Below are 18,551 nucleotides of genomic sequence, written 5' to 3' on the forward strand. Positions count from 1 at the left end.
TATTTTTTCATAAAATAATGATTAAGTTTGCAACAAAAAACAATGACTGATCAGGCAGATTTGAAATGTGTCCTTGGCAGAGAGTTTCACCTTCTTCCTTTTCTCTCTGTAACTAGCCAACAGTAACACAATCTCAAGTCATCAGCCACACATGATCATCATGTCTCTAACACAGGCCACGATAGAGACTTTAAAATTGAACAGAAGAAAGTTACTCATTTTTTTTAATCACAACTACAGCTGGCTAGAGGAATTTCAATGGCACCTAATCACACAGGAATATGTGATTTTATTGAAATCAAAATGCTCTGCAAAATGGTGTCAGTTTTACTGGAATTTTGTTTAGTACAAAAACCATTGGAAAAAGTTTTGGTTGTGTTGAAATGTTCCAATTCTTTGTTTTGAAATTACATTGTTTCCTATTTTTTAAAATTTTGTCTTTTATTATATCATAATACAACATTTTTAAAGGTCTAAGATGAACCTAAATGTTTTGATTTTGTCAAAACAAAATGTTTCTTTCAATGCAAAATGAAAATACTTTGGAATTTTCCTTCATGGAGAATTCCAAATTTTCAGTTTTTGCTCTAATTTGGAATGAAGACAGATTTTAAAATCTCAAAATATTTTGTGAAACAGAACTTCCATCCTCTGTGTACCTTTAATCACAACCCTTTCCTTTTACACAGATATTGCCATACCCACCATTCTCCAGCAGCGCTTCTCACCCAGTCTGACTCCCAACCTTAAACCTCCCATATTCCTCTCCCCACCTCCAGCAAACCAGGGGAGATTCACCAGTGATACCCAATTCACTGATGAGTCAGAGTTGGATTCCCTTCTGATGAACTGTGGAAGGATCAGTGTCACAGGGTGACTGGCCCCTTCAGAGACAATAGGTCCAGCTCACCTGTGACTAATTAGCTGCTTCCCAATGGGCCCTGATAAAGGCCATTGGCCTCTATAAAGAGCCAGGCGGTAGATGGGAAGATGGAGGAATAGGAAGCAGTACCAGGGCACTGGTGAGAGTTCCCTGGGAGATCTACATGAACAGCACCAGAGAACAGTAGCTGGGAGCTGTTGAGGAAAAGAACTGGCACAAAGACAACAGTGAAAAATGTTGGTGGGACAGTACTGGCCAGAGCTGAGGAACCCTGGCAAGCAGAAGGTTTGTGCAGAGGCCACTTGGTTCAGGGGAAGAAGTGGCTCAGCCACAGGCTAGCTGACCCTAAAATGAAGATGGTAAATCTGGAGGAGCTCAGAGGACTCATAGACAAAAGGGTCTGGGACGTGGAATCCTACAGGGAGCCCTCTTGTAATAGCCCTGAGGAGAGGGTTGTGGTTGGAACAGCAATAAGTAGAATGGCCAGTGGTATGGACAGCCTGGAACAGGGGGACAGGAATTACAGAATGGGCTTGCTCATGCTTAGGTAGACGGTTTGGAGAATGGGCCCTGAAATAATGGCAGAGGAACTGGGGAACAAACCAGCTGTAGACTCTTGGGTAGGTGACTGGGAGATGATGTCCCAGGAGTGAGGATGAAGAACTACTGCCTTTTCACTTGTCTTACTTTAGGTTGGGTGTTTGTTTTACTGGGAGGGATCTTCTAAGGTTTGGAATTGTACTAATAAATTATGTACTAATAAATTATGGGCTTGACTAGGACTTGAAGGACATTCTCTTCCTGGGCAGGGGAAGTGAGCAGTGGTCTTCTCTGTCATGGAGAAGATGGGCAACTTGTTCTTCTCTCGGGGCAGCAAGGAGAAGCTGAGGCAGGACTCACCTCTTCTGCTGCAGCTGGCTGCTCAAGGGCACCCAGACGAGGGCGGGTGGGGGGAGTCCTGTAACCATCATCACAGGGTAAAGTATCTTCATAGCAGACCTTCACGCTCTGATTGTCAGGTAACTGTACCCTTGCTGCTCCCACCAATCCCACACACCCAGCTACTACCCACAAACACTATGCCACCTTTCCATCACCCCCGGTACCTCTCTCCACTCCCTTTTTACCCACCCAACAATCTCCCAGCTGACGTCTTTTCCTTCAGACTTTATGCTCCTCCCATCCAATATCCCATGTCCTTCTGCCCACCCACATTCTGTCTGATTTCTCCATGCCCTCACCACCCCCTGCTCCCCTCCATCATCCACACTCTTTCTGTTACCCTTACTGCAATGTGCCCACAACCAACCTTCCCCACCTTTACTATGTCCTCTTGGGAAACAGCTCCTACTGCCCCTACCTCTATATCCCCTCCCTAACAATATCCCCCTACTTTAAAGAAAACAAGGCAATTCTCTCACAAAAAAATTTTATTGAGTGATGGTCATTCTTATAGATTCACTATCAACAAAACTACTAGAAATCAAGGAAAGAACCATTTAAAACAATACTCACATTCTGCCTAACCCATAGTTTCCCCTATGTCCCCAATTATTTATCTCTTTTTATTCCACATTTAGTGACCCCATGCCAAAAGTTTGCTTTAGGTACCACCCAGCATCACCTAGGAACTCTGTGGCAGGGGCAGGGAAAGAACAGAGTTCTCCTCTATAGCATGCAGTGACTATAACCACAAGATCACCTCTGCTCCTGCCAGACTGAATGAGGTAGGATTTTTACCCACTGAACTCATTCACTACACAACCCTGATACAGTCCTTAAGCACCCTCCATTCTTGCACTCAATGAGGCAGGGGCCCTGTGGAAAAACTGGTATGTGATCATGTAATTAAAGGCTGTACATAAGGCATATGCACAAGGGCAAAGTATTAAGCTTGTACAGGTAACCTTAATTCTGGCATTTCCTAATTGTTGACTTTACAACTTTATCATTCTTTTAATGTCAGGCCATTTGTGTGTAACTTCCAGGGCTTGTTTTTCTTGTACCAAATTCTATTATATGAAACTGTAACTGCCTACACCCACATCCTCAGCAGGTTGTGAACCCTACACAGTCTGCACTGCAGACAGAGCAGCTCTACCACTTGGCTAAAGGACTACCTACAGTAATTGGCAGCATTGGTAGTCTGCTAACCTCTGTGGACCAGCCACTAAAGGATGTTACATAACACCCCGAAACAATATTACATGCATGAGCACCTGCATGTTACAGACCACCTTCTCAAGCATATTGATTTGCCAGATCCTTTTTGAGAGGGAGCTGTGTCAAATAACAAAACCTTTAAAGGTCACTTGTAAAGGATTTTTAAACCACTGAGCATATACCTTTTTGGCATAATGAACAAATGAAAGGCTTTTTCTGCTTTATTCCATTATTAATTCTTTGTTGCATGCACTTGACCTTTCTTGTTTCACATGACTTGGGGCCCATTGCAGTCAAATGAAAGGCTCCCATTGGCCTCAATGAGCTTTGGATCAGGCCAATAGTCAGGCTTGGGTGCAAGGAAGCCTGAGAAAGGAGTCAGAGTTGAGGAGGTGTTAAAATTAGGCATGGGGGAGGTTTGCAGGAATAGGCACCTGTGCTGCAAAGCTTCAGAGCTCTGCCATAACAGACTGCCTGCTTTGGTAGAGCTCAGAAACTCTGCAGAGCAAGCAAATGTCAGCCGTAGATCTCTTAAGATGCTGTACTGAGGAAGGTGTAATTGTCTCCAAGGTGTGAAGGTGTTACTGGAAGCCTCATTTTACTAATATGAATTAATTAAACAGAAGACTTTGGCCTGACTTTACCATAGCAAGCACATCACTAGGAAACCCATTTAAACATTTATATAAAGATTCCAAGGCCAGAAGGGAGCATTGTGATCATCTAGTCTAACCTCCTGTATGCCACAGGCCAGAGAACTTCCCTGAACTAATTCTTGCTTCAAGTCCAATGGATCTGGTTGAACTAGATTGATTCAAAATTTCAATAGCTAAATTGTTCATTGTTAAAAATGTGCACCTTATTTCTAATCTGAATTTGTGTAGTTTCAATTTCCGCTCATTGGCTCACGTTACTTCTTTTTCTGACAGATTGACAAATCCTCTGTTGTTAAATTTTTGTTCCCCATGTTGGTGCTTATAGACTATGATCAAGTTATCCCTTAATAGTCTCTTTGACAAGCTAAATAGATTGAGCTCCTTGCGTCTCTCACTATAAGGCAGGTTTTCCAATCCTTTAATTATTCTTGTGGCTCTTCTCTGAACCCTATCCAATTTTTCAACATCCTTCTTAAAGTATAGGTGCCAGAAGTTGACACAGTAACTCCAACAGTGGTTGCACCAGTGCCAAATACAGAGGCAAAACACCCTACCTCCCTATTCCTACTTGATATTTGGTTTATATGTCTGAGGATTACTTTAGCCTTTTGGCCACAGTATTGCACTATGAGCTCACGTTCAGCTGATTATTCACTCTGACCCCCAAGTTTTAAGTCACTTCTTCCCACATCAGAGTACCCCATCCGGTAAGGTAGGCCTGCTTGCCTACATCCATTGTTCCTAGACATAAGACTTTACATTTGGCTACACTGCAATGTATATAATTAGCTTGTGCCCAGCTTTCCAAGTGATCCAAGTCACTCTGTATCAGTGACCTGTTCTCTTTCATTATTTATCACTCCCAATCTTTGTCATATGCAAACTTTATCAGTGATGACTTTATGTTTTCTTCCAGGCTATTGATAAAAATGCTAACAGCGTAGGGCCAAGAACCAATCCAGATGTAATCTGACTAGAAACGCACCAATTCAATGATACCCCATTTACAATTACATTTTGAGTCCTATCCATTAACCACTTTTTAATTCATTTTATGTGTGCCATGTTGATTTTTATATTATTCTAGTTTCTTAATCAAAATATTGTGTGGTCCCAAGTCAAATGCCTGATAGGAGCATAGGTATATCATAGCAACGCTATTTATTACCAACCAAACTTGTAATATCACCAAAAAAAATCGAGTTATTTTGACAGAATTTATTTTCGAAAGTCCATGTTGATTGGCATTAATTATATTGCTCTTTTAATTTTCTATTAAGCAAGTCCCATATCAGCTATTCTATTACTTTGCCTGGGATTGACATCATGCTGACAGGAATATAATTACCTGTGTCATCCCATTTACCATTTTAAATATTGGCACAACATGGGTTTTCTTCCAGTCCTCTGGAACTTTACCAGTGTTCCAAGACTTCTTAAAAAAACAACATTAATGGTCCAGCGAGCTCTGTAGCCCACTTTTAAAAAACTCCTGGATGCAAGTTATCTGGACCTGCTGATTTTAAAATGTCTACCTTTAGTAGCTGCTGATTAACATCATATTTTAGTTACTGTTGGTGTGGAAAATATTTAAGAATCATTTGGCTTTATTTCAAAATACAGAACCAATACAGTTATTGAACACTTCAGCCTTTTCTGCATTATTGACAATTCTAACATTTCCATCTCGTAGTGGCCCAATACCATTGTTATGTTCTTTTTGTTCCTGATATACTTAAAAGAATGCCTTCTTATTGTCCTTAACTCTGCTGGCCATGTATTTCTCCTAGTGTCCTTCTGTTTCCCTTATCAATTTTCTATAATTCCTAGCTTCCAATTTATATCCATTGTTATCCATTTTTCCTTTTCTCCATTTGTTACATTTTTTAAAAAAAATTATTACTGATTTCAGTTTAAACACAGGAAAAGAAGAGCAAAACAAAACATTAAAATACTTGGAATTCAAAAGGTAAATGATCATTAATTCTGGGAAAGTTCCTCTTTCTTTCATGGAAAAGGAAGACGACGAAGGTGACACATGGTGAAAGGGTCTGACGGGAAACTTAAATACTACATTCCCCAAGCTTCTTAGGATTCAGCCAACCTAATGGTGGTGGTGGTGGTGGTGATGGTGCCATCTGGTTCTCTCGCCTCATTTGGTCTAGTCAGAACATCTTGCAGGATCAGGAAAAAAGAAGGCCCAGTGCTGTGATGGTAAAATATCTGGATCTCAGGAAGGCGGTGTAGAGAGCCAGGAAGGTGATGCTGGCTAATTGTTGGATGAGATGAGGACCTCCAGGACTCTAAGATCCTGAAAATGTTAAACTTTCCCTTATGCTTCCCTCTTTAAAATATCCAAAAGAGGCATGGTCAACCCTTACTGTCCCATTAGTTTGACCGAACAAAACAAATGTCTGGAAGTTCATATATGGCCATTTCTTTCCTTTTCAAGGAATTCCTAGGGCCATTTAACTTGTAACCTCACAGGAATGCTTAGAGGTCATACCATCATCATGAACCAATTTGGTTCAGCAAGAGTTAGCAAGACCCAGAATTATAGCGCAGAAGATAAGGACCAGCCTGTCCTACTCCTAGCCAATCTCTCCTGGCATCACTCTAGGGGAATGTCTGTGGTGGGTAAGAGATAGCTCCTCTCCTCTCCTGCAAAGTTCCTGAGCTATGACTCTGCTGTCAGGGTTCTGCAAAGCAAGTACCTCCCCACCCCCTAACTCCCATTCCATCTGCATTTTCTTCACCATCTTTGGCCTCTGTCTGGTCCTCTACCTACCACTCCCCTTGGCTGGCAGAAAAATGGATTTATGCAGCAGTTTTATAAACAGGAGCATTATATGATCACTTGTGCAGCTGCATAATTGCACAGCACATGTGGCCTTGTCCATAAGTCATTTTTGTCTGTGTTTAAATTTGGATTTCAAAAGAGCAGCACATCAGTAAGCTAAACCTAGTTATTTTCTATGACTCACCAGCGGCAATGAAATAATTTATCTTTATTAATGGAATCAGCCAATCGCTTAGGCAACTGGAAGGTACTTGAGATAATTTCAGTCGAGGACACTTTTACTGCCAGGATTTTCATAAGATTCTCTGTCTGCAACAAAGGTGAAAAGCAGAACATAAGATCAAATAAGATTCAGCACTGAGGTAACACAATTCTGTCCTCCTACTGTGTGGGTATATGCTCCAAAATTACTGTTAAAATCAGTTCATGGGCATTCTTTACTCACAATAAAACTATACTGAGATTCACAACAGAGATTCAAACCAGATTTGAAAGTATTGAAAATGGGCTGAGCCACTGAAAAAGGAGACAATAAAAGCTATGAACTATATCATGTATTCAGTCATGCAGAATGTTTTCACGCACCTTAATTCAAAAGAAAACCCATTATGTGTTTCAACATACAAATCGGAGGATTAAGCAATTCAGTTATGGCTGGGCCATTTTCAAAAGGACTAAAATTAAAATTTTCAGATGTGCCTAAGTTACATAGGTTCCTAAATCCTATTCACTCTCCATGGGAATTAGGTACCTAAGGACCTTTGAGAATCTGAGCCTAAGTCTGTTTTGAAAATGTTCCATGCAGGCAGACTCCTGTGCGAATATAGCACAAGTTGCAGGATGCTTTGTGGATACATACATATCACAGCCCAAAGCACAGCTCTGTGAATCCACAGCTCCTGTCTTAATCCATCCCTTGTGTCTGCATCTCTGGTGACTGAGGTACCAATGAGGCACTGATCTTAACTGGGCTCTTTATGTGCTACATTCATACGACATTAATAATAATCTAAAAATATATTTTCCTCTTTTCAAGTAAGAGTTTAAAAAAAAATCCAGTCCTAAAATGTGTGCTAGAAATGCTGCAGAGTGAGAGTCGGCAGCATGCCCAAGACAAAAGGGAATAGAAAATATGTGTCATTCTCCTGAATGCATCAAATTTTAAGCTGAATTAAAAGCATATTTCTTTGTCCCAGGATGTCTTATTTATTCTCCTCTTAGACAGGCTTTGCTATGCTCTAAACAACATGTCAACAGCAGAATTTAAACAGGAAAAATGGAGTAAGTTTTTTGTATAATGGATGTTTGTAGATAATGCAGCCATCACTGTCTTATCAAGGTGTTTTACAACATGTAAAGATACTCAAATAATTAAAAAAAAATACCATCCACAAAGGATGGTCTGACCCCAACTAGTGAAATTATTCTGTTTTATTGGGGTTATTGTCCTGCTGAGAAGGCAAGAAAGGTAACCAGGTAGGTCATTGCCTTCAAGTCAGCTCCAGTTAGAATTTTCCTGCAATCTTTGGTTTAGACTCTAGAGACAGACACTGCAGAAGAGTGAGTAAGCCTGATCTTGGACAGTGACTGTTCCAATCTAAATATATTCAGCAACCTGAATATTAAGCAACTGGCCAAATAGATCAAGTTCCCAACAAGGTAATTAACCAGGAACCCAAAGCAGTGGACCTCTTTGTCAACCCTCCTATGTGAACGTGGCAGTCATATTGAGCTGCCCAATACTGCACCCCTGCCCCACTGTCTCAACACCTGAAATGTTGTTGCAAGAGCTTACATGTGAATGGGGGATTGGAGTCTGTCTCCCCAGACTGAGGGGCTGATTCTCAGTTACTCTGGTCCTGCATGTGGGCAGGAATGGATTGGGTGGGAAGGCAAAGGTGGTTTAAAGCAACCTTTGCACTCTGTATATTGGGACTCTGCAGTGAAGACATACCCTAAGGGTGACAGGCCTGATCAACGACTGACAGAGACTTACCAAATTAGGCATCCTAGCCCCAAGGACTATGCAGTATTTCAAGAGCTTGAAAGAAACACAAATGCCAATCATTGACAAAGAACCCATTTACAGAGAATTCAAACTTATCTCCCCATTTGTTCCCAATCTGTTTATACATCAATAAAGGTACAAGATCTTAACCCTGGATAGGCACAGGGTCCCCAAGCTTTGCTTCCTTGAGTTACAGAATAGCTTGTTCTTTCAGTCCCTGAGTTTTCCTAACAAGTTTTAAGATGTTAGCCCAGGGGGCTCTGGAATCCCTCCAAGTTTTATGCCTGTCTGAACGGCTGACATCATTTTGGCCGACAGAACCAGGCTACTTTGTGAGAAACGTGCACGAGATTAGGTCACCACCTCGTACCTTGAACAAACAAAGTGCTAAACTGAAATAATTTTAAGATCAGTTTTTAAAAATAGTTTCCAAACGCTGTCAATTTAGCAGAGATGTTTTCCGGAGGTGACAAGGAAGGGGAGTGATTGCTTTGTAATTGGGATAGCATTGGCACAATTTCCATTTCATGTGGGGGATGCACTAGCTAATGCCAAAGTGGGTGGTAAAAATGGACTTGAAAATTTAAGCTCTGATCTTAATACAAAAATTGTCAAACAAAGATAAAGTGAAATGCAGCCAGCACCCCTTTTTTTGTCCTGCTGTGGGTATTCAAACATCTTATTTTGATTTCCGTATCTGGTTTTCCTTTTCAGATGGTTTCCACTCTTAACTGGGATGTTGGCTGGAGTGTCCTGGGTAAGCAGATCTGGCACACATAACGCTACCCAGTACATGAGTGTGGTCCCTCCCTTTTGAAGAGCCTCTTTGCTGAATCCCTGCCTGTTACACTTCCCTTTTATACCTTGCTATTTGAATGTGTACGAGAAAATACCGAGTTTTCTTTGCAAGAGGATAAGACTTCAGTTTCCTTAGTGTCTTTTTAAATTGCCACCAGCTTAGAGTGCAACGGAAGCTAAGCTGAAGCTCTTATTGTGCATCTTTTCTTTGAGGCTGCAATTGCTCTTGCCAAGTTTTCAAGCAGGCCTTGAATGATGCTCTCTCTCTCTCTCTCCTTTACCCTGAAGCCCTCTCTCTAGGCAGGAGAGAGCTTCAGGATAAAGGGAGGGCGGCACAAGACTTGCTCTGCTGACCCAGTGGCCTGATCCAATCACAGAGCAGACTGAAACCCTTCAGCCCCTCCTCGCCTTACCTTCAAAGGGAGAGGGAGAGGGCTGTGGGGGGCAGGGTTGGGTTGCAATTTTGGTCCTTTCTTCTTTGCCCGCCTCTTCTCCGAGTCCCAATAAGAAGGGGGCTGAGCTGCAGTTGAGGTGCAGGAAGATCTCTTAGGGGTAAAATCCCAACAGGACTGGACACAGCCTCCCACCTGCCAGCTTCATTCCAACTGTCTAACCCTTCCTGCGGCCACAATGGTTGAGGCATTCTGTGCTACCTGGAAGCTGACTGAGAGCCAGAACTTTGATGAATACATGAAGGCGCTGGGTAGGTAAAAGGAGCTCTTGCTAATCAGCCGTTGGGCTGCTGAAATTGTTCCTGAAGTTCTGATCATATTTTCCAGCACAGCTAGGTTGGAGAGTGATCGTGGGATTTGGGATTTTGCATTGGATTAAAGCATTTGAGTGATTTCTGAGCAGAACCAAAAAACGAATCATTGTCTAGCTGAGCTGAATAACCTGTGTTGCTGCAGAGACTGTGAAAGGGCTGTGGCTTTGCCTCCTCCGTTATTCCCAGCGTTTCATTCTTTATCAAAGCTAATACGATATAGATGTACTTTGCATGGTGGGTTTGTAAGTGTGTGTGGGGGGGGGGGAGGGGGAGACAGAGTAGTAAGGCTGTGGTTTTTAAAACTTTATTTTAGGAAAAGACAATGAGATCAACTGCATCAACAAAAGTTGATTGCAAAAAAGCAAACAGGTCCCTCTCATTACTCTGGAATAATAAAGATTGCCACCTAAATAAGCAAAAAGTAACTGTCACTAATTCAGTGACAAGAAGCTGATGTACTACACTGTTGATCTAAGGGGTTCTCGTTGCAATATACTGTGTTTCTTAAGTGGGTACCTGACGACTCAGAAGTATATACAGAGAGTTAGAGTGTAGGAAAGTGGGTCGATGAGGTATGGATGACTGGGCAGAGAAGTGTAAAGTGTAGTGTGATAGTGAAAGGAACAGAACAGGACGGAAGGTTTCACCTCATTGTTTGTTTGGCAAATAGGGTGTAAAAGAAATCAGGGTCTGATGGATTTTTGTTTCCATTTGGTGGGTTAGGAGTGAGCTTTGCTACTCGGCAGGTGGGGAACGTCACTAAGCCCACAGTGATAATCAGCAATGAAGGGGACAAAGTAATGATCAGGACCCAGAGCACTTTCAAGAACACTGAAATCAGCTTCAAACTTGGAGAAGAGTTTGAGGAAACTACCCCAGATGACAGAAACTGCAAAGTAAGTGAACACCCTCTCAGGCTGCAGAATTTGAAAAGTCTTATCTTTTGGTGGGGGAGGGACTAGAGGAATGATTCAACTTCTTTGCTACAGTTTAGTAGCACAGAAAGGGAATGTAAGGAAAGGCAAGACTGCATCTTATTCCTCTAGAGACACAAAGTCATGTCTGGTTGTTATGACATATGTTTTGGCCTTCCAGTATGAAGGAATTCTGCTAGATGCCCCATCCATATTTTTGTACCAGTCGCTTTAATCCAAAAATCAATTTAGGAGACATCCTTCTCAACTGAAATGAGGAAGGACATGCTGCCTGAACTTTGGGGGCTTTAAAAAGTTGCTACACCAGAGCAAATGTGAAATGATCATTTAAATGTCATTGGGACACACAAAGCAGGATTTATTTAATCCTTTTTGGACAAACAAGAATCAAATGGTCTTTTCATTTTAAACAAGGAGGGTTCATGGGTTTGGATTTAAAATGACTAGAACTAGTTTATTATGCCAGGTTTGACTAAGTTTGTTGAAGAGAATCCAGTAGAGGCTATTGAATACATTCCCTAGAAATCTGAATAGTATCTGCTACTGTTTTAAGTGGATCCTTCTCTTTATATATTTTGATATCCCAGTCAGTTGTGACCCTGGATGGAGACAAACTAGTTCATGTACAGAAATGGGATGGCACAGAGACAAACTTTGTTAGAGAAATTAAGGATGGCAAAATGGTAATGGTAAGTAAAATGATCACTGAGCTCAGATTAACTATTTGTTTAGATCTATCGAGAACATGCTATTTTTATAGAAAATCTAGAGCTAGTTATGCATAAAGCTGGTTGAGAATTTTTAAAAGTTCACCTATAGATATATTGCTGCTTTGAATCTGTTTTTGGACAATGGAAAACTTTCAGCATTTTTCAACCAGCTCTAGCTAACGGTCTTCAGAGAGTGTCAATGACATTATAAGACTTTTGGGGGAGGGGAGTTAAATACAGCATTGTACTAATCCCAAATGAAACAAAATATACTTCTAGAACTTCAAAAATATGTACTATTTGATTAAATGTGCATTAATCCATTTTACACAGCTAGTACTTTAGATCACTAAAATAAAATTATTATACTTCCATATACAACTAGTTACTTAGAATAAGTATTTCTCTGGGGTAATATATCTTGAGGATTTTTGCATTTAATAATGAATGGAGTATTCCTCCTTAGATTATTTTCCAAAGTGATGACCAGGAGAAGAGGTTCATGTAAAGAGTAATCTTTTATGCTTTTAACCCACCTACCTCCAGTGATGCTTTGAGAACAGGATTATAATGTTGTGGCAGTCAGGGCCATCCTTACCCATATGCAAACTATGCAGCAGTGTAGGGCACCAGGAAATCTGGGGCACCTAATTTCCCCAAATTTTGTGGTGAGTGCCCCAAATTTCCTGGTGATCTACGGAGCTGCATGCTACTCCAGCGGCCAGCCAGATCCCTCAGCCAGCTGAGCCAGCCAGGAAAGCTGCCCCCACCCCCACTCCATCCCCGCCCCACCCCCACTCCATCCCTGTCCCTGAGCTACGTCCCGGGGGACTGCAGCAGAGGTCGGGCGTGCCCTGCACTCACCGGGCGGCTGGAAGTGGAGCCGGTGAGTGCTGGGGGGCGGCTCCCCTCTGCCCCCCAAGTCGCAAGGCTGGGAGCCAGGGGAGCAGAGCGGAGCAGGCTGGGGCCCGGTCGCTCCACTTCCCACCACCCTGTGAGTGCGGGGTTGAGCCCGCCCTGCAATCACTGGGCAGCAGGAAGTGGAGCGGCCTGGCCCCAACCCTCTCCACTCCGCCAGCTCGTGCTGGAAGGCGGTTTTCCCCCCTTTCCCCCAAGCCTGCTCCTGCCCACCACAGACCTTGGGCGCAGTGCCCCCCCCCCATTCCTCCCACGGAGGACTGGGGATGTCCCCCCACACGGAGGCCTGGGGCCAACCCCACCCCCCCAAGGTGGGGCTGCGTAGGGCACCAAAATGTCTAGGGATGGCCCTGGCAGTGATACTAAAGCTATGGCTGAAAAGTGCACATGTTCTAAACCCTTACAACACTGGGTGTGTGTGTCTGTGTGTGTGGAAATGTAGCCTCTGGGCTGAAATTTATCACTTTTGTTCTTGGCATGAAAAAGAAGTATGTTCAGCTACTTTACTTTCTGTTACCTGGCCATTGGAGAATCAGTCTTTAACTATTGTTTTTGTTCAGATGCGCACGCTCTCTCTCTCTCTTCGTGCGTGGAGAATTCCAAATAGCTTAAACTTAAAAATGCAGACACAATCTGTAGTTGAGAAATGTGTGTTCTTTTGTTTGTTATAAAGCAAGTAACAATGGTATTTGCCCGTGTGCAGCAAACTATTTTACAAGAAATTTGATCAGGAAAATTTCACTCTACCCTCTTGGCGCCTCTAAGAGGCAATATATTGGGAGGTCCATACATTAGAATTACCAGCCATATTCAGTGGTTACATATACATCAGTGGACATGGTACATTTATTTGAACACTTGATTCCCTTTACATATACCCCCTACATATAATAAGTATTGCATATGAACTTCTGAAATATACACATAGTGTACTGCACATTCTGAAATGGGATCAGTGGGGTTTTTGTCTGTTGGCTTTTGTTTTAAGGAAATTGTTTTAATATAGGTTCAATGTTATGGCTGAGAGTTTAAATGCACAAAAGTTAGGAAATTCTGTTTTGGTTCCCAGACATCCTTTATTTTGGTCCCCTTTCTGATCTATTGCATCATGAGTTAACCTGTATTGAAAACAGCAATAAGAAAGGTATGATTGCTGTGGGAACCACAACTCTGAATTTTTTCACTCAATATTAAGGGTGCATGAGTATGTTTTGTTTACTTTTATATGATTGACATCCACTAGAACAACCTCTACAGATTGAGCAATATGTAGAAAATGGTTGAGACATGGTATGGCATTTTAACTTCTCTATTTCTTCTCCAACTTGCAGACTCTCACCTTTGGTGATGTGGTTGCTGTTCGCCACTATGAGAAAGCATAGAAGCTACCTGACCCCTGTCCAAGTGTTACTTCTGCTGGATGCATTTAACTGCCATCCACAACTGAACGTAGCTAAGTGACATGAACATTACTGGCATGAAAGGTTAATGAAGAGCTTGTGGGTTGTTGGTTTTTTGTTTTTACTTTATACCATCAAATTGGCAAACTCTTGTTCTGTAAAGTGCGACAGGTAGAACTTTGCATTAAATCTCTGAAACACTTGTCTTTGTTTTTTTTACAATAAATGGAACATATTTGACATGATATGGAATGCAATTCAAACTCAAAATTAAAATGTGTTTAAACCCATGCTAGTTTTGCATTTAATGGACTAGTGTTTCAGTGCTTTGGATAGAGGTGATATGAAAAACATTTCCTAAATGGGGTTAATACTGCAAGGAGGGGTGGTGGCAGGATGCCACAGTTGGCTGGGCTATATGGGGTGACTTTGGTCACATAGGAAACCAGGTGTGACTTCACTCCAATTTAGTAGCTTCTCTTTGCTTGAGAAACTCAGGAGCAGCATCTTTGTAGTGCTGCAGTGGAAACAGAGAGATGAGAGGAAACATGGGTTCTACCTCCCTGGCTCAAACCACTGACAGTCCCTTTCCTCTCTGATAATAATAATCTTCACTTACAGCCTGATCCAAAATTCACTGACGTCAATGAGAACACTTCCACTGACTTCAGTGGGCTTTGCATCAATCCTTTTCTATTTTGAGTGTGTGTTTTAATGTGGCTAATGGAGGAAGTGGGTGCGAGTTCTATGATCTTCAGTGCAGAAGGAAGTAAATCAGAACCAAAAGGCAGAAATGCTTCATAGATGGGGGTGGAGGGCAGTAGGAATGTAGCAGGCCCTCATCAACCTCAGGGTTATAGCTTGCCTTTCCTAGGGATCCTCAGATGCCACAAGGTTAGGACGCCTTGCTCCTTGAGGGGAACATAGAGTGGAAACCCCATGATGTGTACCTCCTCCTGGAGTGCCTTCTTGTACTTTTTACAACACGATGATGCATTATGGACCTTAATTTGTATGGAGGGGCAGTTTATCTCTTCTAAGAGTAGTACTGCATTTTACAGAAATCAAAATTGTATTAATAAACCATCTTAAAAGCATTGTGAACTGGTTCTATACCCCAGTTTTCTGAGCCAAATAAAACCAAAAAGTTACATGGCATCATATTTGTAACTAGAAGGAAAAGATGTAAAGAGAATCCCCCTTCTGTTAGGACATTGTGTCCATGGGCCATACCTGCTTTTGGTTGATTAAGATCTTTTTTTAACAGTGACACAGTTGTGACATTTAACCAGTGGGCCACATTGGGGATGCTGCAAAGGTGTATGGCCAGAGAGGTGCTTCAGGAGGGGAATTGCACCTGAACTCCCGGGCCTGATGCCGGACCATGGTGTTCCTTAGATCTGCTAGCTGGTGTAGTTAGTAGTTCTGGTTCCTCCCCACCATAGGTGGCTCTCTCATAAGGACACTGAGGGAGGACTAGTGCTTGGTCTCAGCAACTGCAACTATGGCTGGTCCTTCTGTGCAGGGAGCACAAGAGCACCTCATTTGATAAGGGTCTAGGCAACAACTTGGCCCTAAAAAAGACATGAATACAAGCTCTTGTTTTCTAATATCCTAACTTTTCAAGGGAGGTGCTCTCTGAACGGACTGTTAACACCGTATTACTATACACTGTAAATCTAGGTGCAGAGAAGAAAGCCCCCTTCATTCTAAACCACCATGAATCTATTTGATTTGATAGATATTAATGACTTTAAAAACTCGGGGCTTGACCTACAGAAGTGCAGAGCTCCTGCATCTGTGATGGAAGTCAGTTAGAGTTGTGAATGTCCCTTCGGAACGTCAGCCTCTGCATTCTTTTCAGGAACACCATGTTCTAAAAAAGTGAACTTTTAGGCTAATGGGAGTGAAAAGTAGTACTCGTTTTCGTGGCTTGTGGAACTGGATTCTGGGTTGCTTCAGCCACTGTTGTCCATGTGTGCAGCTTTAAAGAGCCTCTTCTCTACACTACAGAGCTTGCATTGGTTGATTTAAACCTCAGTTTCAGTGTAGTAATACAGACTGTGTTTGTCATCCATCAGTATGGCTCACATCACAGCTGTCTCCTTATGTATGCAAATCACATGATCCCCTTTCTTACCCATCCCTTTCCCAGAGAATTGGAAGCAGATGCTTTTGCTTCATTTCCATGGAAAGAAGTCATGATTCTCTACGAGTGGCATTAATATCCATGACAACTGATTTATAGTGTCACAAAGTAAAAGAATAAAGTCTTTATTACTTGTGCAGAAAGGAATGAGGTGATGGATAGAAAAGGCTCTGGAGTACACATAAGGCCTGAGTGGTAAATATTTAACAAGGGAACTCTCCATCCCTTCTGTTGTTTACTCTCCTTATATGCATTACAAACACATTTAAACAAAGGCAACTCCCCCTTCACTTCATGCCCTGTATGCATATGTTTTACATGTAACAGCTACCCAGTACAACTTTACTGATGGAGGCTTTTGCCATCTCAAAGGTAAACAAATACTATGAATGTCAAAGGAAATTAGGGCTAGGAGAAGTGGCATTTGTGAAATGCCTGAGGGGTTATTGTGAGTGAGGAAGGGAAAGGAGAAAAGTCAGATGTGAGGGACCTGCAACTGTGGATGGATGTAAATATTTAATAATATAGTTAGGCAAACCATAGTAATGCAAACCACTGAAAAATACACAGAAAGAAAAATACATTCACTGGATGGAGAGTAACTGAACATTTAGAGGACAGAGACAGAGAGGGCCTAGAGGTGGAAAGCATAATTTTCCTGAACTTCTGCTATTACAATATCGCTGAGTTAGCTAACCTTGGAACCTCATGCTCTCCTTTGTGGAAAACAATTCTCACTTCTCTGTCTATAAATGGCATCACAGACCTCCTGTAGTATGAACAGATAAGCATTTGTATTTGCAACATACTTCACTCACTCCTTATGTCATGAATACACGTCTCAACTCTCACATCTTATTAGGTTTTAACTTAATTTTAGTATTTCTATAATTACTGGAGTTTTATTCATTCTGGAATGTAAGATGCTTCAGAATATCCCTTCCAAGGCATACTCAGATTTAGAATTAACACTGCTATACTACGTTACCAAAAGATTAGTCCTTTGGCCATAACTCTGCTTTGGAAAATGGAGCAATGCAAAACTGGATCCTAACTCTGCAGACATTTAAGCCCTGATCCTGCAAGTTCATACATTCAAGCTCATGCATCATGAGGTGTATTAACAGGAGTGTTGTAAGACACAGGAGGTAACTACCCTGCTCTACTCAGCGCTGATGAGGCCTCAGCTGGAGTACTGTGTCCAATTCAGATTGCCACACTTTAGAAAGGATGTGGGCAAATTGGAGAGTCCAGAGGAGAGCAACAAAATTGAGAAAAGGTTTAGAAAACCTGACCTTCGAGGAAAAGTGCAAAAAACTGGGCATGTTTAGCCTTGAGCAAACTGAGGGGGAACCTGATAAGTCTTCAAATATGTTGAGGGCTTTATAAAGAGGACTGTGATCATTTGTTCCCCATGTCCACTGAAGGTAGGAAAAGAAGTAAAGGGCTTAATCTACAGTAAGAGAGATTTAGGTTAGATATTAGGAAAAGCTTTCTAATTATCAGGGTAGTTATACTCAAGAATAGACCTCCAAGGAAGGTTGTGAAATTGCCATCATTGGAGATTATTTAAGAATAGACTGGACAAATACCTGTCAGGGATGGGCTAGGCTTATTTGGTCCTGCCTCAACACAGGAGGCTGGACTTGATGATTACTCAAGCTCCCTTCCAGCCCTACATTTGTATGATTCTATGAGGTGCAGAGGTCCACCTGTGACCTGTGCAGGATTTGAGGCCCTCTATACACACATGCAACTTTGCTCATGGGAGCAGTCCCATGGAGCAAAAGGAGCAAAGTTACACACATGCCCAAGTGTTTGCAGAATTGGGCCCTTTGTTTGTAGCTGGAACCTAGGACCAAATTCTGTCTATTACACTGCTAATAATATTACTTCACTGTTGCATAGCACTCTTCATCCACCGATCTCAAGCCACTTTACAAAGGAAAGTATCATTAGCCCTATTTCACAGATGGAGAAACTGAGGCACTGAGTCAAAATGATTTGCCTAAGGCCAACGGGTGAGAGTCAGACTCAGGAACAAGAACACAACTCTCTTGACTTGCAACTCTCCTAATTATGCAGTGCGACCATATGCCTCTTTCTAAGGCACTTGTAATCTTATACCTCAGATATATTTAGTCCGTTCTGCACTGTACCTCCAGCAGGCTTCCCTACATGTCAGAGGTTTCTGGATGCATCCAGTGCAGAATATGCTCTAATAACAGAAGCCTGTGACAATGAGGTCTGCTAATAACTGTCCTAGGCAAATGCTGTAAGGCCCATCTCTTGTACACTAGCTAACGGAGACCACTGCACTCTTGCAGTGACCTCCGGGCAGAGGACTCGATCATCTCATTGGGCT

The 18,551-nt window shown here is 42.1% G+C and overlaps 1 protein-coding gene across 1 annotated transcript; it reads left to right on the forward strand.

The window, feature by feature from the left end:
• The first annotated feature begins 9,780 nt into the window (after window positions 1-9,780).
• Window positions 9,781-14,239, forward strand: FABP7 (fatty acid binding protein 7). Its single transcript, XM_084624261.1, has 4 exons — window positions 9,781-10,011; window positions 10,798-10,970; window positions 11,597-11,698; window positions 13,969-14,239. The coding sequence occupies exons 1-4, from the start codon at window positions 9,939-9,941 to the stop codon at window positions 14,017-14,019; spliced, it is 399 nt and encodes a 132-aa protein (XP_084480387.1). The 5' UTR covers window positions 9,781-9,938; the 3' UTR covers window positions 14,020-14,239.
• Window positions 14,240-18,551: the final 4,312 nt, after the last annotated feature.

This window comes from Lepidochelys olivacea, assembly GCF_965140295.1.
Source record: "Lepidochelys olivacea isolate rLepOli2 genome assembly, chromosome: 3".
Classification (NCBI taxonomy): Eukaryota; Metazoa; Chordata; order Testudines; family Cheloniidae; genus Lepidochelys; species Lepidochelys olivacea.